Raw genomic sequence first — 22075 nt, forward strand, 5'->3', positions numbered from 1 at the left:
ATGAAAATAATATTACCTATTGTATAATAATAATTAAATTTATGTAATAAGAAGCATTTTTTTAATTTTATATTTTAACTTATAAATGTTTAATTATTATTAATATTATTAATTTTATATAATTGAGAAAACGTGAATGGTACTATATGGCATTGACGTTTTGTGTTTCACAAAAAACTGTCAAACTTACTTTCTTGTCATTGTCAAATGTCAACGAATTTATAGGTTATGTACATATTGTACATACATGATACAAGCAAAACAACAACATTGTTTAATATAAATTTTATTTTATTATTTTGGATAATATACAGAAATATGTTGGAACCCTGGAATGATAGGAGACTATTACCTCCTCCAATTAATACGACTCCTTGTGTTCAAAACATAACAGCCGGTAAGTAGTAAAGTAAATTTAAACGCGTTATTTAAATTTTAATATTTACTACACTACTACTTACCTAACAACTCGTAAATTAATTTCAGATATACAAAATCTCAAACAATCTTGCGGTTCTATTGTCCGAACCTTGTCGAAACAATCTCCCCTGCATAAAGAAAGCGCTATACTATCGCAATTTTTATATAAATATGACAAAAAATTTCGTAGCGACATAGGATATCGATATTTTAAGAAGGTAAATTCTGCTTTACGTAAATATTTGAGTTTATCGCTTATGAAAGATACTCAGAATTTTATTGACATGTTACCAAATACGGGTGAGATGGAATATATTCCTACAAGACAAATGCTAGAATATATTTTAGTCAGATTAATGTCGTTTTCTAAAATTATGTTCAGAATTGCATTATGTTCTAAACAAGCTGCAATATTTTACCTGGACAGAATTAAAAGAGGTGAAAGTCATTGGATGTGTCTAATGCCTTATGCTTTATTGAGTAGGATATGGTCAATGGCTCTAGTATTGTTGCAGCACTCATGTAATTGGTATAGACAATTATATCCATTTTTAAATAAATTGACTCGAAAAGGCTTAAACTTTTTACCTGATAAATATAATCTGCCATTGGACTTGGAAGAATGGGTAGATATGAAACATTTAAATGATGTGCACAGGTTTGAATGGTCCCAGAAGTTAGTCGTAAATTTTGATTCATTAATGGAAGAAGATAATGAAGGAGACTTGTGTGAAAATATATTAAAATATGTAGATAGCATTAACAAAAATAAGAAAAACATAGAAGAGGAGCCCATAATGGAGATGACATTGCCAACATTTGATGTAAGTAATGTAAAATCTAAAAAAACATGGATGAATATACATACAGATTTTGGTGAAGCTGTATCTAGAGAGAGCTTTAAACTTTTAAGTAAAGATTTGCCTCCAATATTAACAAATCCATCAGTTGGCAAAGTAAGAGAAGATCATTCAATTAAAAATGTATCAGACAGACATTCATTAAAAGAATTTATAAGTAATGAAGAATCATTACGAAATGATTCAAATAAAAACTCCCTTACAAGTCATTTAAGTTTTATGCAGTGGCAGGCCTTAAAAAGTAATTTACTTAAACTGGACTCTGTTTTAATAAACAGGCGAAAATTTGAAAGGAAATTTCAAAAAATATGGGAAGAAAAATGTTCTGCATATAATTAAATAAAACAGAGATTTGTAGAAAAAAATGTATTATTCCACTATTTTCAATACAAAACTTAATTACACATAAGCACCATTTATGTAGATATAATCATAAACAATAAGATGTTGCAGATATTTTCAGTTAAATAGAAAAGTGCAATATTAGCAATGTTTGATTCCATCTCATACATGTCTGGATCAATATAAGGAACCCAATTTTTGTATAGATATAACATTTTAATCTGTAAAATAAAAAATTTGGAAGTGCCCTTACTGTAAAGATTTTTTTTTTGTTTTTTCTATTTATCTGGCAATATATTTAACTTTTAAATCATATATCAGGTACTTTGTTTAAAGAATATACACATAGCGTATATTTTAAAGAAACAATTAAATATTTAAAACTATAAAATATTTTATCATGATATACAATTCTTTTAAGAATATAATAGAGCAAGTTATAAATGTGTTTTAGCTTCATGAATATATAATAAGCATAATTCTTATATACAAATATAAAAAAAAAAAAAAAATTGAATTAAACTTTTAATTATATCATTATTGAAGTTTTAGTTTTATGGTTTATCCCATACATATATAGTAGGGTAGGTGGGAGAGGAGTATTAAGTCACTTCATTCTCGGTCTGAATTTTAAACATTGCTTGCTGAGCAGTGGATATCAACACCACACCTCATATCACCAAATTGCGATTGAACCCACAATCACATCATCATAAGGACAGAAATTTTAATAAATACAACATGAATTCCTCTAACATTGGACAATTGATATTTAACAAATTTTGAAGGATTGATATTATATTAAAAAAATATTTAAATATTAGAAATGTTTGTATAAAAATGAGCAAATCTCAGTGTTTTCCTAAATTATACTTATTTGTATATCCATGGAACTCCAGTATATAATCATATATTTGAAATAGATGTTTAATATTTATAACCTGAATATAATATTTATTATTTCACCAATCACAGATTAATTAATCAAATATTTTTACAGAGTATGAAATCTTTCATTATTATAAATCTGATGACCATATTATAAATGTTTGATGTTCCACAACCTTCTTATAATAAATAGAATTTAATATAAGGGAAAATCCAAGTCAATTCATTCACCAGGCAGATAGTTTTATCTGGGAGTATATTTTATTATTATATTTATATATTCAAGTTCATGAAGTTTTTAATCTTGGAAATAATTCTGGTGGTTTATAAAAAAAGAAATGTTACTATAGTAGAATTTCGATAAATGGCTTTTAAAATTACATTATTTTAATGGTAATAACATTACTAATTATATATTCCACAAATAACATATAGTAAAGTATTATCCATTATGATCAATTGACTGCAAAAGCGACGGTTGTGGGTTCGACTCCCTCTTGAGAGACTGGCCCTCTATCTGTTGTTATAAGCAGGATACAATGTAAAGCTAATTCTAATAATTTCAAACGTAACAAACAATATATTTTAAAACTTATTAGTTCCTTATATCTTTTCAAAAGTTCTTTTTTACAAAAAAAACTTATATTTTGATATATCTTTTTTTATATACAGTATAAGTGGTGTATATTAAATATTCATATCATTTAATTAAGTAGTACATACATATTATATGTTTTACTTTTACAATTAACTGTTTGTATGTATTTTTCGATTCTTAATATCTATAGAAAAATTGTAGTACCATAAAAGCTTATTAATTTAAAGCGTTATTTAAAAATTTTGGCAATTCTTTAAATATTTATTTTACTCATACTAATATTATCACTGGCCCGATTGTTAAATGTTATTTCGTATTGAACTATAACCAATATTACATTTTTAAAATGTTATTTCACACTAAGGAAAGAAAAATATTTTATTTAGGAAACAAAAATTTGAGCGTAGCGAGGTTCAGACCCGCTTATCTTAGAAACAGTCTAAACGCTCTGAACGTATGGTTTAGTAGTCAGAACACATGGACATTCTTTAAAAGTGGCGCGGGTTCAAATCTAGCTCCGTTAATGTTTCGTAAAAAAAAAATTATTTTCTAATACTTGATAACTTTTGGAGTCGCGCCTTGAGACCACCCTCTTTCTTAGGCTGTGTATTCGCTTTCCTTTCACATTGCATTTTCTTAGTTTCTTTTAATCTGAAACAGAAATGGAGTAAATAAATACATTTTTCTTTCAATTATTATTATTAGCTTATTATTAGCTTAGCTTGCACACATATTTGTAAAATGCATCCTCCTAATATTATAAATGTAAATAATAATAATGTTTGTGAGAATGGATGTTTGTTCAAATATTGTATTGTTCAAAGGGGTGTTTATTCATGTAAAAACTTCTGAACAGATTTAGATGAAACTTTAAAGTAATATGGCTTACACATAAAAATAAAAAATAGGCTACAATTTATGAAAAAACTTGTAGCATTTGGCTATATTAACAACAAGCGGGTAAAGCTGCGGGTAGGTCGCTAGTTATTCGTACCTATTCTGTAGCTTTATTTTTTCACGGTATTTTAAACCTCGAAATGTTTTAACAAAAAAATGAATTAGAACAAATACATTTTTTAAATGAGTGATCAGTTTGTGACTTCGCTGTTGCTCGTTAGTGTCGCGGTGAGCTTCGCCATTAGATATGCACAGTCTAAAATTGCGCGGAAAGTATGTTAACACTATGTTCCCTTTTAGTTCCATGCAGGATACAGCGTGAATCTAAAAAAAAATAAGAAAGAGTAATACATACTTCTCTTTAATAGCAATTTGTTCTTCCTTTTTGTAAATATCCTTAAAATCACTACAAAATGAAGTCCACAGGGAGAAAAACTCCTTCGGCTCACAATCATCAAGTTTACCACATTTTGGGGAGTATTGATAAAATTTAACAGTCGCTATAAATTTATTGCGACATTCACACATATTCTCGTTTTCGATTTTGAGTTTTTCTTCGGCGGCATTTAGAAAAGTTGTCATTTTTTCTTTGAACACTTCTAATCTTTTTGACGTTTCTCCGGATTTTTCTGTTTCATTTTCATCATCATCACCTTTAGGTGATATATCTGTTTCGATCACTTTCTCCATTTTATCTCTGCAATCTGTGAAAGAAATTATATATACATATAAATAAAGAACAATAAATGGAATTAGAATTAAATTATATTAATGGATGCTGTTAGATTACGTTTCTGGGTTAATGTTAAAATTTCCTCAGAGATGATTTTCTTTGGAAATTCACCATAAAGTGTTGAATGAAGTATTTTAATACTAGGTTCCCTCTGGTATCTGTAGCTTATAGATAGATGCGTAACAAGCCGAACGCTTGTGTCGCATCTATCCAGAGCAAGGGCCGAGATCTCCAAGAGTTCCTCCATCCAGTTAGAAGAATCAAATGATGACCATGTGACTCACCATCAAGATTAGTCCGGAGCGTGTTGAGGTGCGCCGCGACGTCCGCGAAGTCGAGCGCGGCGGCGCGCTGCACGTCGCCGGGCTCGGGCACGGGTAGCGCGCACGCGGCTGCCAGCGCGCCGCCCCTAGCGCGTGTGTACGTGCGCACTATGAAGTGCAGCAGCGTCACCGTCGACTGCTTCGACTACAACAATGACAGTGAAAATAGTAACACTAGTCGATAAACGTTTTTAAAATCAAATGAACTCAGCTTCACCCTGTATCCCGCACACAGCAGGTTAGGCAGAGAGAACCTAGTGTTAAGACACTCCATTCCCCACTTTCTGCCGAAATCTGGAGGCATTGCGTGTCGAATGGCAGGTCTCAACGCCTCGCTTTCAAGTTTTACAGTTGTGAAGGAATTAATTTATTAAATATTTCACTCCGTTCAGTGCGATTCGGACATCCCATAACCATAGCGTTAGAGTTGCACGCTAATGTCCCTGCGTCACGACGAACTCAAAACACAGAAAAAAATATATTAGAATATGCCACTGATATCTTACCTTTACATCTTTTAATTTTGACAGTATTTCTAATCCGAACCCATCTGCTTGTCCTCTTTGACAGTTCCCGCCGTTCATATAATTGCCTAATGTCAAAATTATTGCAAACAACTGCTTCAGAGATTCACTCGTCATAAGAAACTAAAAATTTAAAAAAATGTGTTTGTCAATTAATTATATTATGACTTTTTTTATTTTCACGACACGCTGTACCCCGCATATTTTAGTCTTCTCTCTCTAGTCTTTTCTTCTCCTAAGTCTTAAAACGCTCCATTTTTTCTTTCAATACAATATTTGAAACAGCCATGTTTTTTTGTGGTAACAGAGTAAGGAAATAAAGATAATTAATTTTCCCCAGGTGGTAATTGATATACGATTTACAATTTAACACAATTATAATTTTTTTTTGTATAAATTGCCGGGAACATTTAATTATTTAAATTTAATAGGAAAAATAATATTTAATTTTACAAAAAATATACCATATACATGATACTTATAGATAATATTTATTCAAGAGAGAAATGACCACCATTGAAAGAATATTAAAATACAGAAAAATATTATAATATTTATAGACTAGAGAACTATACAAACAAAAGAACCCTGATAAACTGAAATATGTGTTGCGAAAGCAACATGTGTATGCCACTTTATACAAATCAATTTCATTTAATGTATTTTTCTATGCATTATATATTTATTAACATTCTGTACCACTTCTCTATATAAACTATAATTGTGCCAAGCTTGAAACTCCGTCCATAGCAACGTAGTAAGGTATACAAAATTTTTGCTACATGTTTTACCAATACAAACCTCACAAGTGTGTTTCAAATTGTCCAATTTGTGCATAATAGTATTGACGGCGTCATCAAATTCCGCTTGGAATGTGAAACAGGAGATCCTCTCAGCGAAACTGTGGATTCCGGATAAGTCGTGTAGAAATGCCTCAGGCTTGTCCAGCGGTACGTCCGGCTTATTGGCTAGGTGCTCCTTGATGAGCATCAGCTCTTCCTCTGATGCCCTCTGAAGAAAGAGAAGAAAATCTGTTATTTATTATTGAGGCCTTTGTTTCGCACTAGTGTATTATTGTAAGCCGGACAGCTTGTGGGTTCAAGTCGGCAGTGAGTCGCGGCGCCACTCAACACGTAATGCCTCTTGAGGATCGGCGGAAAGTGGGGACCGGATATGTTTCAATGAGATCAGAGTGTCTCTACACTAGATTCCCAGATTCCCTGTGTCTAAATGGGTATGCGCGAGAATCATTGAAAAGCTATAAAAAATAACATACCAGCTCATATATTTGTTGCAGCGCTTCTAAGCTGACCACAGATGTATCAAAATTGTATATTGCGTTTTCTATTTCAGAAAACTCAACGTGTAGACTTTGTGCCAATATGCCGACATTCTGAGATCTTTTGCTGTCCAAAATTTTTACTGGTTGAATTTTTGTTTTCACTTCAACTTTCTTTTTAACCGGTGCTTTGACAACTTGACGTGAGAATAAATCGGTGAATTCATCTATATTATCTAATTTTGCTTCCTCTATTTCTAGCCATAGTGGTTTAAGTCCTGATGAGTCCAGTTCACCTTGTGGAGGTGTAGATGTTGCCAGTATACGAGTCCAATATAAAGGTTTCATAGGAGCCGCTGGCTTTATAGGAATTTTTCTCATTGCTAAAATCAACAAACGTAAATAGAATTAGGCATAGAATTATTGAATTAATTGCATTATTTATAATCTGGGGAAATGAAATTCCCAGATCCCCTCTGCCTTTCCTGCTATATGAGGGATTTAGGGTGAATTGAAATAATAACAAAAAAACTGAAGGAACTCGGAAAATAAAGCAGAGTAGACAGAGGGAACCTAGTGTTAAGACATTCGATTCCCACTTTCAAACGAATTTTTCGAGGCAATGCGTGTTGAGTGGCGGAACTCAACGCCGGGCTTTATGCCTTGGTGCCAGAGTGAAGAAATGCAAAATTAATAAATAATAATACATTCCCTAGAGTGGGGATCAAACATTGTGTTTCAGTCGCAATGGAATGTCTGCATACATGTCACCATGTAATAATTTTTTTTACAATAAATTGTGAGTATTTAATGATGTTTCCTATCAGCTTACATAGCCTGAACTATGAAGTGCAAGTTATATTTAATTGGATTTTAGTGATACTTATTGTGTAAAATATAATAATATAACTCACTGGCTCTTTGAGTATTCCAGCCCCCTACTGGCGGCGCGGGGAATGGCACAGGTCCTGTACTCGCTGGGGGTGGCGGCGGAGGGATTCCCGGACTTGCCCCGAAACCTGTCATAGGCGGTGGAGGGGGCGCCCCTCCCGGCATGGGGGGCGGGGGAGGCCCCATACCTGGCATAGGAGGCGGGGGAGGCCCCATACCTGGCATTGGAGGAGGTGGGGGACACATCCCAGGCATGGGAGGTGGTGGAGGACCTATTCCCGGCATGGGAGGAGGAGGTAGTCCCATACCTGGCATAGGAGGAGGTGGAGGACCCATCCCCGGCATGGGAGGAGGAGGAGGTCCCAGACATGGCATAGGAGGTGGAGGACCCATTCCTGGCATTGAAACTGGTGGAGGTTCCATACCTGGCATAGGAGGAGGTGGAGGTCCTAAGACGGCCATGGGAGGAGGTGGAGGCTCCATTTCAGACATAGGAGGCGGAATAGGAGCTGAAGTGATATCAGGTGTGGAAATGCCCATGTTGGACATCGAAGGCGGGGAGGGAATAGATAAAGATGAAGATTCCATGCTAGATTGAGAAGGCACTAGACTATCTTGAGAAGGTAACAGCGTCTCTCCTATGTCTGGTGTAGACAGTAATGTAGATTCACTTTCAGTTATAGTAGGTTGTACAGACTCTTGGCTAAAGTCAGATAATGGATGAGTTGGAGATTCAGGTACAGTTTGAGATAAAGAAATTTCCTTATTTAAAGTATCATTGTCAAATATATGGTTCACTAAATTTGATTCCATGGAATGACTGTCTGTTCCTGGCATAGGAGGCGGCGAAGGCGACATCCCAGGGAGTGGAGGAGGGGGTGGAGATATTGGTTGACTTAAAGTACTCATAGCTTTATCAGACGATTCAATATTTATCTTCACTATGTCTCTATTATCTGTTTGGTTTCTTTCAGATTGCATTAGTTCAAGGGAATCATCTAATGCTTTAATTGGTAACTTTTCTGAGGAGTTTTCATTATTCAAATCTATTTCTTTATCTTCTGTTATTGATGTTACTGAATTTTTACTTTTATCGCTTAATATTTCATTTGTTGTGCTTAAAAATGATACTTCTGAAGAGCTTTCACTTGTTACATTTAACTTGGGTTCTTCTAATAATTTGTGACTACTACATAAAATATCATGATTTACAATTAACATTTCTATTTCTTTATTACCATTGAATTTATTATTATTACCATTGCTATCAATTAACTCGTCTTTCCAATATGTACTATTAAAATCTCGACTTTTGTTCAATTTACAATAATTTTCAATTTTTTCAGATCTTATTTCCGTTGATGTTTGTGTATCTTTACACATTAAATCACTTTTGTAACCTAATCTACTTAATTCTATAGTGGAATCATTCATCATATTTACATTTGTTCTTAAATGGTTATCATCTTTAAAAGTGCTTATCACAGTTTTAGTTTCCAGCCTATTGTTTTCAATATTGTTGGTTTGTATTTCTTTATGAGCTAATTCAATCTGATGTTTATTTGATAAATTATTTTGATCAGTTTTTGTACTAATACTTAAATGAGTATTAATTTTATAATCTTCTAACTGATATTCTAATTCTTGTAGTTTCTTTTTAAGTTTTGAAATGACAAGATTGGCTTCTGCTATATCTCTAACAACTTCAATACTATGTTTGTTATAATCATTTTCTACCAATGAATTGTTTATAATTTGATTCTGTTTTTTTTGTTCAATATCAGGTGGCCAAGAGGTTGTGTCTAGCCTTCCTGGTGTTATTCCTTGTGACACTGGCATCTCCATGTGAGACCAATAATACATTAGGTTAGGCTGAAAAGAAGTAAAATTCCTCATTATCTATGGAGTAATACAAAAATCATCATAACATATTATCTATACCAAAAAAAAACATTAAACAGTCCCTATGTTTTAACAGACATGTCAATAGAAAAGGCTTAAGGGAGAATGAAATAAAGGTTTATCTTGCTCTTAATAAAATAAAACTATATACATAAGTATAGAGTATATACCTTCTCTATGTCTATTTATACATAGGGACTACTGCTATATACTAACAAAAGCTGAGATCTCCACTAAAGTATGTGCTATATAATACTGAGTCTATATTTCAATGAAAATAGGTGGTAAATTTAGGGTATTATATAAAAATTATATTCTATAATTACAATATGATTATTCAAAAGTAAATATTATTTGGTACCTTAAATATATTTTCTGTGGGTGCATTCTTATCTGGTATTTGACGAAGCACACCTGCAGCAAGTAGGTGAGTACAGTACTGGATGCCAAGTGTTTTCAGATCTTGAGTATTTAAGACGTTTTTTAAGTGGCTATCTTCTGATACAGACGATAGAAACCAATTTAAAAGCATCTGCCCTGAAAATAATAAAAACTCGAAATAACAACATTTATCACACAATAAAGAACAGAAATGTTGAACTCTAAAAACTTTATAAAATTTAAGTTTTATATTAAAATATACATATTATTTTAAAGATAGATAAAATATTAAAAGCTAAAAAAAGTTTTAGAACTATTTTAGCAATAATATATATTAATGTTATGCCGTATGAAATAATACCTGTACATCCAAAATTTAAATGATTTACACGAGTTTAAGAGAACAAAAGTAAGCATACAAAACACAAACTAATTTAGCAACCAAAATAAATTGTCAATATGTCACTTTGAAAGTTGACGTATTGTTTCAAAACTTTATAATAAAAGTTGCCATATCCAAAGTGGTCCTATTAGTATAACAAAAATAAAGAATTAAGTAAAGAAATGTAAACAAGGTTCTTTAAAATATTATCGGATTATTACAAATACAAAGAAGATATTATTTTATGAAAAAAGATACAAAATATCGATTCTTATACATCTTTTGATAATAAAATATAAAATTTATTTATTATATTGTGTAAAGTAAATTATGATTTAATTTTGTATAATTTTAAACGTATTTTTTGTTTATAGATTAATGCTACGGTTAACAAATAAGTCATGCTAATTATATTATGTAATATTATTATAATAACATATAAGTTTTTAAGCAAGTGACTTCATATATGTATACATAGACATAAATAATAGTTTATAATAATTATTGAATTGAACAATTCTGCAATGTACTGTTGGTTTTTACACAAACTTACTATTACTAAATTTCTTATACGTTGAAAGGGCATTTGTTAAATTAATTATCCAAAATTTTCCTTCTTCACAATAAAACAAAAAAGTCATAGTTCTCGTTCGTAGATCACACTCAATCTCCATAATGAAATATTCACTATACACATTCATTTTAAATTTTAAGCACGAGAAAATTGTATCTTTACACTTTAAGGTCTTAGTCACATATAACACTAATGCTTTTTTAGTCCACTTTTCGTAAATAGAATGGAAATTAACATCATTTTTAGGTGTAAATGGCGCCGGATCGTCTGAATGTAAACCTAATATAGTCACTATATCTTGCACTCTCTTCCTTGCCGTTCGATTTTTACTTAACAACTTTACATAGTTATAATGCGCTACCGATGTTGTGAAGTTTAAACGATTCGACGAAAATTGCATTTTGAATAGGACTTTGTAGGTCACGTAGGTACGGAGCGCCGCTTTATCTGTACTGATGCGAAAATTGCGAAATGATTTTATTAAGATAGCAATATCTAATAACGCTACATGTTAATGGGTAATTCAAGATAACAAATCATATTATCTATGCGTTAATAGGTACATTTATTTTTAAGTGGTAAGACCGCGAGCGCTAAACGATCAAAAGAAAATGAATGCTGAAATTAATGAAAACCATATAGACGTCTACTGTGCGATGTTTTTATTTAGTACTTTTTTAATATTTCAACATTATGAAAGGGCAAACGCATGTCAATATAAAAACGATAGGTTGTGTGTTCGAATGCCACTCGAGGAAATACGCTTCACGTTCACGCTGTATACCGCTTGTTTTCTAGATCTGGTAACGTTGTCGCCACTCAACTCGCAATGCCTTCAGAATTAGTTGGAGAGCGGGGAACGGAAGTGTCTTAATGGAAACGGAGTGTCTTAACATTAGGTCCCCTCTGCCTTTCCTGCTGTGTGCGGGATATAGCATGAAGTAAAAAAAGAGGTCGTGGCGCAGCGGCACAATAGTGTGACTGTAGACGCGGCGGTTGTGGGTTCGATCTCCACTCGAGGAAGTGACATATTTATTTACGTTTATATTTCCATTTCTCCGCCCTGGTGTCGAGGCAAAGCGTGGCGTTGAGCTCTGCCACTCAACACGCAATGCCTCCAGAATTCGGCAGAAAGTGGGAGGTTCCCTCTGTCTACCCTGCTGTTTGCGGGATACATCGTGAAGCTGATTTGATTAAAAAATAACAGTGAGAGAAAAATCTAAGTACATATTTTAATTGAATCGTATATGAGCTATATTTTTTGTGACAAAAATGAAGTTGCTTAATGGTAAGAGTCACGCTCGTCCATAATTTACGTTTGCTTTCTACGATAATGCATTTTTATGAGAACCACACGTAAAACTATGTTTGATAATTTAACACAACTCTAGTGACAACTTACAGGATATTTTTGTTTCAATTTTTATATTTCTACTTTCATCCCGGAATAGGAAAAAAAGGAATATTTAAGAATATAAATATTTCTTGTAAACTAATGTTCATCACTTACAATTATGTCTATTAAAAGACAATTACGTCTATTTAAAGACAATATTGCTGAAAAAATCAAAATGCATACCTTCAAATTTTTCATAAATTTGGAAATCTAATTTCTCAGGTACAAATTTTGGGCGTATTACTTTAGATTCACTATGTTTATCGAGTGTTAGTGAAGCAACTTTCCTTAGCACATTGGAATCGGACATGGGCACGTCGCTCACGCTGGAGTGACGAGTGCTCGGAGTATCTGAAATACAATAATAATAATTAAATATCTTTATTGTATACGCTAAATTAAAATTAATAATAATATATACCTATAAAGAAAAATAATAAATATAAATTTAAAATTCAAATTCAAAATTCATTCACTCGGTTTCCCATTAACATTTACCTTCCGCGCAATTCTACAATTGCTTTTTAAGTGTCTCAACTCAACGCCGTGAATGATCTTGTTACCAGAGCGAGAAAATAAGAGTATCTATTAATTTTATTCCCAGTGTCTATTTATTAATGTAAGTTCTGGGCACTTCTGGGTTCGAATCCCAAGAATTGATTCGTTTTCCTTGCTTTGGTAGTAAGGAGGCAAACCGCCGCGTTGAACTTGACTTTCAACATGCAATGCCCACACCATTCAGCTGAAAGTGGGAAAGGAAGTGTCTTAATGGATAGTCTAAATGCTAGGTTCCCAGGTTCCCTCTAGAATAAAAAATAGAAAAGTAAAATAAGTGCAGATATAATATCTGCACTTATTTTACTTTTCTATTTATGGTACAAATGGTGTATGTCTACATCAATTATGGTACAACGAAATTTTTTTATAATTAAATATATAATATAAGAAAATGTAGAGAAAAGGAGATGTGATGAACCTACATAATATGTTACATATGACATGTATCAGCTGTGTCTATCAGCGCGCATCTTTTATCTCACAGAATACTTACTCGTACATATATTATATATATATCTCATATTATTTAAGATAAGCTCAACCGACTACACTAAATAATATAAAGTGTAAAGTGTTATTACCGTTGTCTATAATATTAAGAGATGACTCCGCGGCCACTGGTGGTAGTTCTACTTTCCTATGCCTCGATATAGTAAACGACGTTTGCCCCGGGCAGGCTTTCAACCTATTTTCGAGAAAATCATGGCTGTACTCGAGCTCCTTAACTAAGGAGTCGTCTTTAGACTTCGTTAATATCGCGCCCATCACCTTTTCACTGTTGTCCCTGTCACTTATGTCAACAAAAACGTCATTTTTAACTTCTTTTTCCATTGTATCGCGGGTGGACAGCGAAGTAGAGGTGCCATCGTGCGGCATGTCTGTTATTGCCTGCGCGGGCGCATCCTCGCGGGGGGGAGTGAGGGTGCGAGGCAGTTCCTCATGAGCGCTGCTGGACGCGCTCTCCGCGGAGTAGTAGCACTGGTTGAGCTCGACGGCGAGCGGCGTCAAGGGGTCCGTAAACACTGAGTCGGAGGAGGACGGGTCGGCGGGCGAGGCGGCGGACGCGGGCAACTGGTCGCGGGTCGGTGACCGCCGCTCGCACCTGGCCACCGTTACCTCTGAGTGCACGCTCGTCCTCGCACGCCCCACCTCGAGGCCCGATGTTTTGAAGTACTCGACCGTATCGTTATCGGATGCTTCAATGGCATCATTGTTATCAGATTCTGATGTTTTATCGACTTCTTTATCACACGTCTCTCGTTTACCGGCAGTTTTATTACGGCCGTGCTTCTTACTCTCCTTGCCAGAACTCTTGCGGTTCAAGTTTCGTATGAAATGTTTGCCTTTTGCTGGTGATTTACCGGTTTTGTGGTGTTTATCACCTGTTTGTGTGTTGCCCATTTTTGTATGAAACTACTTGGGATATGAATTAAATATTACACTAATTTGAATGTTTTTTTGTATGGTCAAGAGATTATGTATGATTTACATATTGGTAAACTATCGGGGTGCGAGGGTGCAGTCTTTCGGTTCTTTGAAATTCGGTGCAGTTGCGCAGTTGGGCGTTGGATGTTGATCAATATTTTAGGACAGTTCTGCATTGTCAGGGTAAAGTTAGGAAAATTTATCTTTAGGTAGTAATTTTAAGATATAAAATAAAATATAAAAGTATTCTTTTTTTTATATGTTAAAAAGAAATTATTTCTTTCAACATGAAAACTCGAAAAATATATATTTAAGCGAATACAACAATATAATGACAGAATTACAGAATTTTTCTATAGATGGCGCTATATTTTTTTAGTCGACATATTAATTTTATGTTCTAAATAATATATAAAAAAAATATCTAATTCTTTTCATAAATATATTGTTATTTCATAAAGGCACTAGGCCTTAGGACTTAAGTATATTGCTGCTACAAAAGGTAGTGTAGCAACTTATTTATTGTATGTATCATAATAAATATTTTAGGTATTCAAATCAACATAAAAGTACTCTATTCTATTCCTATGTAAAATACATAATACACCTACTATTACTTTCTCTAAATGTATAGTTTAACCGTAAAACTTTTACGACAATCCATCGCCATCTTTGATTCAATGTGGGATATGTACAATATAAATACTTACTTTTTTATAGAGATGGCGTTATAATAATATAAACGCTTTAATAATATATGTAAAAAGATTTTTCTTTCTTATTTATATAAATTCAAGGAAGCGCCATCTAGTATTATATTTGTATAGTAAATAGTGAAAGTTGTCTGAATCAAGAACTAGATGGTGCTTGACGCTGTATTCCGCACATAGCAGTAATAGGGCTTGCAGGGGGAACCTAGTGTTAAAACAATTAAGACAATTCCGTTCCTCAAGATAAACAAACAGGCTTAGTCATTTAATATTGTAGTAAGGATCTTGTAGCTTTAGCTTGAAATCGGTTTCAAAATTGTAAAATCTATTATTAATTACTTTTGTTTAACAAAATCAAAGTACGTTTACTTTCTGTTAAATAAATTTATTTTTTATTTTTTAGTTTATTGTGTAACAACGCGTCGGTTGTGGGTTCGATCGAACTCAAGGAAGTGAAATATTTATTTACGTTTATATTTCCATTTCTTCGCTCTGGTGTCGAGGCAAAGCGCGGCGTTGAGTTCTGCCACTCAACACGCAATGCATCCAAAATTCGGCAGAAAGTGGGGAACAGAGTGTCTTAACATTAGGTTTCATCTGCCTATCCTGCTCTGTGCGGGATACCGCGTGAAGCTGATTTAATTCTTGATTTATAATATAAAATGTAAAGTAAAGCATTGCTTTGGCATACGTGACGGTTGCCTCGCGTCGTTTTTCTTATTGCAATAAATTTCAATTTAAAATTATTATTATTTGATTGATGTACGCATTACCGTAAGTAAATATTTTCTATGACGGCAGTCGCACTGCTTGTGGTTGTAAACGCAACAGGTTGTGGGTTCGATTCTCACTCGAGGAAATGAAAGATTTTATATTTTCATTTCTTCGCTCTGGTGTCAAGACAAAGCGCGGCGTTGAATTCCTCATACGCCTCCAGAATTCGGCGGACAGTGGGGAGTGGAGTGTCTTAACACTAGGTCTCGTTCTTTAATATTAAAGCATACACCATACCTAACTATTAAATATAATACAATAAAAGCTAAATAAATTAATTAAAAAATTACCCATGTTGGCACCTACTCCAAAGATTTTAAATAGTAATCTATCTATATATATATAAAAGGACTTGTCCTCACTGACTGAGGTAAGACGCACGCACAGCCGTAACCGCTGTGCGTAGAAACGTGAAATTTGGACAAAAGCTTACTTTCGTAATCTGGACATCCACTAAGAAGGGATTTTGAAAAATTTTAACCCTAAAGGGGTGAAATAGGGGTTCAAAGTTTGTATAGAAAAAAAATTTAGATCGGCACTGATTTTTATAAAATTTGAAATTTAGATTTTTAAAAGCATTTAATTGAACACGTGTTTCATAGTTTTCTAGAATTCTCCCCCTAAGGGTGCAAATAAGGGGTTGAAAGTTTGTATGGAAAAATCTTTAAATCGCCACCGATTTTTATAAAATTTTAAATTTAGACTCTTAAAAATATTTCATTGAACACATGTTTCATGGGTTATTAGAATTCACCCTTAAATACGCATGCGAAGCTGCGCGCGTCCGCTAGTTTAGTATATAAGTATCAATACTTTGACTTATTATTTTTCAATTTTATTTACTTTGAAATAATTAAAATATAATTTTCTACAATTTAGTTTTTGCTTATATTTGTGCATATAGGTAAGTTTTTATTTTTACAAAACTGAAGCAAGCGTAACAAGTGCCATAGAATATCTATTTTTTTAACCGACTTCTGTAAGAAAAGGAGGTTATCAATTCGACTGTATTTTTTTTTTCTTTAATTTTTTTTTTTGTTTTTTTTTAAAAATTTTTTTATGTTTGTTACCTCATAACTTTTGATTGGGTGAACCGATTTTGAAAAATTTTTTTTTGTTTGAAAGGTGAAGCTTTCCGAATGGTCCCATTTTTTTTTGGTCCATGTCTGACAATGGTATCTATGAGAAAATCACATAAGTCTTAAATTTGCATTAGGTATGTGCGCGACAAATAGAAGAATAACTCAATGTCGCGCCAACCGATTTTGATGATTCTTTTTTTATTTGAAAGGATAATTTCGTGAAAGTTTGATTAGGTTCCGATTATGGAATCCGGTGAAAATTAAGAAAGTTTGTTTTTGGTAAAAAATTGGTTATATTGTAATCGTTACAAGCAAAAACTTTTTAAATTGATGTCAGAAGTGAGATTCCTGATAGTTGCATTTCTTTTCAACCAACCTCAAAAAAGAGGATGTTCTCATTTTCAACCAACTTGAAAAAAGGGAGATTCTCAATTCGCCCGAATACTTTTTATGTATGTTCTTGTCAATATACGAAAATGTAACTTTGCACAAAAATAATATCTATTTAAATGAAGTTTTATATAAGACAACCACAACCACTCGTTGACAACCGCTACCACCACTATCACCACTCGTTTAAGAACCATCGTTTTAAGATACCTATCACTTAAAATCGTGAAATAAATTATAAAATCTTTGTATAATTATTTTTCACTTTTTAGTCCGTTGTTAGGAGTCGCTTTTTTTTTGTTAAAAAATAATTTATTATTTTTTGATGCTCGGCTAGATGCCGAATATAAAATATACATATAAAATATGAGTCCTTGAGTCTTGAATAAAATATCTAGGATAGGATGCCCGTAACAGACAAGCTTTTTCCATCTATTACTTCTCCTTAGTCGTACGCTCCTGTCGGACTGGTCGTGGTCATGACCTGTCGTTTCCAATTAGAAGCTATTTTCCATTTATACATATACATAAATACAATTGAAGTGTCTATCTGTGGTTTGGAAACAACCGTGTTTATTTTGTATATAGTTATTTAAACTATACCAAATCACAAACTTTTTTTTTGTCAGTTTGTCTGTCTGTCTTGCTGTTTATCCGGGCTAATCTTCAGAACAGCTGGACCGATTTTTATTAGACTTTCACTGTCCTATATGATGAGCTTATGCTCTCCGGAAGGTTTTCCTTTATTCTGGAATTCCCGCGAGATAGAGATTAACAGCGTTTTCCATGTGCGCGTACCTAGACTGATATGAATAGAATAAATATTTTTCTATTTAATATGACAATTACTTCGGGCAAAATCAAATAAAACTAAAACATTTAAATTACCATTTATATATTTTCCTTTAATACACTTAAATAATATTAAAAAAATATTTGCAAAGTTCAAGCGGGCGAAGCCGCGCGGGGGCCGCTAGTGTATATTAAATAGGCACGTACAAAACGCCTTGACACATTGAAATGTCAAAACATGACAATTAAGTATGTTTTTTATATAGTTATCTATCAAGCTAGGCGCCACCACCTGCTCGGCGTCGTCGCGGCTATATCGCGCGAGACGCGTCCTGAATATCAATTGTGTCTAATTTTATATACATATCTATTTATATTCTATTTTTGGATTATTTTACATATTATAGTGTGGCCGTCGTAGCGCAGCGATACAATATCCAATTGTAAACGCGACGGTAGTGGGTTCGAAACCATTATAATATTTTTTTTTTCATATCTTCGCGGTGAAAGAAATGAAATGTCTCGAATAGTCTGGTCTACATCGTGATACTGAAAAATGCATAGTTAAAGAAAATAAAATCTATTTATAAAAATGTTCCTTAAACTATTAACACTTCAAAGTTACGATTCCTTCTTGTCATAACTACATATTTAGCTGCTTTTTGTAATTTTAAAAAATAAGTAGAAAAATAATACTAAATTTCTCTCTGGTTTAGTTTAATATAATAATTTCTCAGTTTTCTAATTTCTTTATATCGTGCACCTACATATATCTAAAAAGGCATTGTGTGTTGAGTGGCGGAACTCAACATAGCGCTTTGCCATCATTACCAGAGCGTAGAAATATTAAGTATTTAATTTCCTTGTGTGGGAATCGAATCCACAAACTTTCGTGTTTGCATCCGCACTTGGTCCCCTGCGCCATGACTGGCTGGTTGATGTCGATTATACAGTCCCAATAATGGAAAACTAGTGTTATTATATATTCATATTTTTGGTATGCAATCCTTCCTGCGTCCTACGTATGCGATCTGGCGCCCGCGTAAGTTATTATGTCTACAATAGTTTACACGAGGCGGTACAATATTATTAAAAGGCGTCATGCTGAGAAATAGAATTACTTATTGGTAATGATCACGTCAATTCATACTCATATTTTGTTACCAGAGCGAGGAAATGAAAATATGTATTAAATATACCTCGAGTGGGAATCAAACCCACAACCAGCCGCGTTTTCAGTCGTACGCTTACGCCCCTACGCCACGATTGGCTTAGGCATAAAAATAATAAAATTAAAGTGCTTAAATTGTTGTTATTATTTTCAACTGACTTCTGTAATCAATTCGACTGTATTTTTTCTTCGATCTTCGACTTCGATTTCTAACAATATGCATAATAAAAAAAAAATTGTAACACTTTTCGTAAAACAGATGACAAGGCGACGTATAAACATGAATTAAACATATTTACCTTTTTATTCATACAGTGTTGACAAGGCAGGCCTACATTCAAAAACGTCTCCAGTAACATCTGATCGGGCGTGGGCTCCATTCACGCTGACAAGATATGACCTCATTGTGGACGAGTGATGGAAAACCTCCTAAATAATTTATTAAGTCAGCCTTGAAGCCCTTCTTAAAGTGAAGTGTGTGTACCTAATATACATATACGTGGACGAATAAGATAATTTTTATAAATATTTTGTTATTTTTTTAATGTTTCAGCTTACGCCGTATACCGTATATAGTATGGTAGAGAGAGCCTAGTGTTAGGACACTCCTCTCTTTTTCACTTTTCGCGCGCCACCGCGTTTCCGCCGCCATAGCGGAATTTAACACCGTGCTTTTGCCTTAGTACTAGAATTACGAAGAAATATGAATATTAATACATAATAATTCTTTCCTCCGAGTACGAATCGAAACCGAAACCGTCGCGTTACTGTCACACACTTGTGCCTCTGCGCCGCGAGCCTCTGCATATTTTGTAAAATAGTAAAAAAAATAATAATATTATTCTTATATTTATCTATATTTTGAATAAATGTTTATTCATTTGATATTTCATTTAATGATTTTTTAAATCAATATAAATAATTCAATAAACCAATTAGTATCATTTGGGTAGTAAATTGTACAAAAAGCTAAAAATATTTGTGCGCCAAGTGACCGTAGGCCTAAATATTAAATAATAATTCCAGCTTGATACATCAAAGCGATCTCGAGATAGATGATCTTGACAGACTGAAAACAAAGTGATCCTACAAGGGTTTTTCATTTTGGGGTACGGAACCCTATTGAATGCTTCTAATTGAGCATTGTAAACACTATTACATAAAAGTTTCCCTACATATATGTATATATATGAGTACAAACCACTTTATTGCAAGGACTGGTATAAATAGCCGGTCTGGAGTGAATTTCGTAGCGCGTATAGTACAATGCGTCATGCGCACCGCAAAACATTTAATACGGTTTTCTCAAATGCATTGGAAGTTTCTTGTTTATGCAAAATCTGACCATTTCTTATTTTTAGTGTTATGGGTGTATTATAGGAGGAGACCTCGGTTGACCTTCGAAAATACAGTATCAAGGATACTGGAGGAAAGTCGCGTAGAAAGCAAGAGGAATGCATGCATGCCCGAAGGGCATGTATGAAGAGGTTGATGACAGTGGACGAGGTGAAAGAGGCGCTCCATTCTCTGTGACTACCCCGCTAGGGATAAAGCGAGAAGTTAAGTTAAGTTAAGTATTATCGGATTTATAGGGTCACCTTGTTCACCATCGGTCCATTTGTCGAGACATTTATATAGGGCTTGCGTGGAGATTTCAAGCTGTAATTAATAACAAAAATTCAAGTCTACGGTCCATTGGAGCAACCAAACAATCAAGACTTTTGAATCAACACCAGCAAAAGATATTTTTTTATTTATTTATATATCGTTTTTACTACGTTTAATATGAAATTCATTAATAAAAAAAAATTCTCTATAGAGGTCGTCAAACATTTATACAATTAACACGTTCACTGCGAGACCTACTTTTGAGAACTTTCAGGTGGTGCGGTTGAGGTCTTTTCCGCCTCATAGTTTTATATATAGGTAACATAACGCACATCGGCGTGAAGTCTATAAGAGGCTGGTTTCGATCTCAAGCCACAGTGAACGTTTTAACATATGTTTTTGTATTATTTGCAATAAAGTGGGTGGAGACGTTCTCCGTTCATTTCTCAGGTCATTTAGTTCACATCATTAAATTTAAAGAAAGAGTACCTACCTAAGAGTACCTGTAACGAGCCTTTATGGAGAAGACCTACGCATAGTCGTGACTGTAGCACCTATGGCATAAGCATCCAATTTACTTTTGTTATAATGAAATTTGCGTTGGATGTTCATAGTTTATAAAATAAAAATTCGGTATTTATCTGGACCCGTTAAGAAAACACTTATCTTTGTCAGCAAAAGAAAAGGAGTTTAACTTATGTGTTCAGTTAAAAACGAGCTATTTTGCATACAATGGTTCTGTTAATATTTGAGCACATGTTTAAGTAATCTTTGATATATTATAATGAAAAGATAAGTTTTTTTAGCTTCACGCAGCATCCCGCATATTACAGGTTAGGCAGAGGAAACCTAGTGTTAAGACAATCCGTTCCCCACTTTTCGCTGAATTCTGGAGGCATTGCGTGTTGAGTGGTGAAACTGTGGTTTTTTGTGGAATCTGTCATTTTCTACAGGAAACGTTAAAAAGTTAACTTCGTACAGCGAGAGGTTAAAATATTTTAAAATGATATCACTGGACAATCGTAGAACTTTATTAGATATTCGCTTTATTTATAAAATATTAAATAATTATATCGACTGTCCTCAATTGTTAAGTAGCTTTAATTTCAAAGTCCCTCGTTGCTATCCTAGGTCTAAAATTGCACCACTATCTATCCCATTTCGTCGCACTGTAC

At 33.5% G+C, this 22075-nt stretch overlaps 2 protein-coding genes across 3 annotated transcripts; one reads left to right on the forward strand and one right to left on the reverse strand.

The window, feature by feature from the left end:
* The first annotated feature begins 202 nt into the window (after nt 1–202).
* LOC146528963 (uncharacterized) lies at nt 203–3468 on the forward strand. The gene is made up of 2 exons (XM_085202954.1): nt 203–397; nt 487–3468. The coding sequence occupies exons 1-2, from the start codon at nt 229–231 to the stop codon at nt 1617–1619; spliced, it is 1302 nt and encodes a 433-aa protein (XP_085059080.1). The 5' UTR covers nt 203–228; the 3' UTR covers nt 1620–3468.
* capu (formin protein cappuccino) lies at nt 1632–14483 on the reverse strand. Of its 2 annotated transcripts, XM_085202952.1 has the most exons (10): nt 13530–14483; nt 12574–12741; nt 10019–10194; nt 7779–9627; nt 6862–7247; nt 6387–6596; nt 5568–5708; nt 5023–5206; nt 4361–4709; nt 1632–3759 (listed from the first exon to the last, which is right to left on the reverse strand). In XM_085202952.1, exons 1-10 carry the CDS (start codon nt 14347–14349, stop codon nt 3651–3653), a joined length of 4392 nt encoding a protein of 1463 aa, XP_085059078.1. In that variant the 5' UTR covers nt 14350–14483; the 3' UTR covers nt 1632–3650. The 2 variants fall into 2 exon arrangements, with proteins under 2 accessions (XP_085059078.1, XP_085059079.1); XM_085202953.1 differs by lacking the exons at nt 12574–12741; nt 13530–14483 and adding an exon at nt 10974–11451.
* Between the last annotated feature and the right edge of the window lie 7592 nt (nt 14484–22075).

This window comes from Heliconius melpomene, chromosome 19 (assembly GCF_056956725.1).
Source record: "Heliconius melpomene rosina isolate 202511_hmr_F chromosome 19, ASM5695672v1, whole genome shotgun sequence".
Classification (NCBI taxonomy): Eukaryota; Metazoa; Arthropoda; class Insecta; order Lepidoptera; family Nymphalidae; genus Heliconius; species Heliconius melpomene.

Coding starts and splice junctions, on each gene's coding strand:
- LOC146528963 (XM_085202954.1), top strand. CDS start 229: ATGTACATATTGTACATACATGATACAAGCAAAACAACAACATTGTTT. Junction 398..486: donor TGTTCAAAACATAACAGCCG/GTAAGTAGTAAA, acceptor AATTAATTTCAG/ATATACAAAATCTCAAACAA.
- capu (XM_085202952.1), bottom strand. CDS start 14,349: ATGGGCAACACACAAACAGGTGATAAACACCACAAAACCGGTAAATCA. Junction 12,742..13,529: donor TCTTAATATTATAGACAACG/GTAATAACACTT, acceptor ATTGTATTTCAG/ATACTCCGAGCACTCGTCAC. Junction 3,760..4,360: donor CAAATTGCTATTAAAGAGAA/GTATGTATTACT, acceptor TTTCTGTTTCAG/ATTAAAAGAAACTAAGAAAA.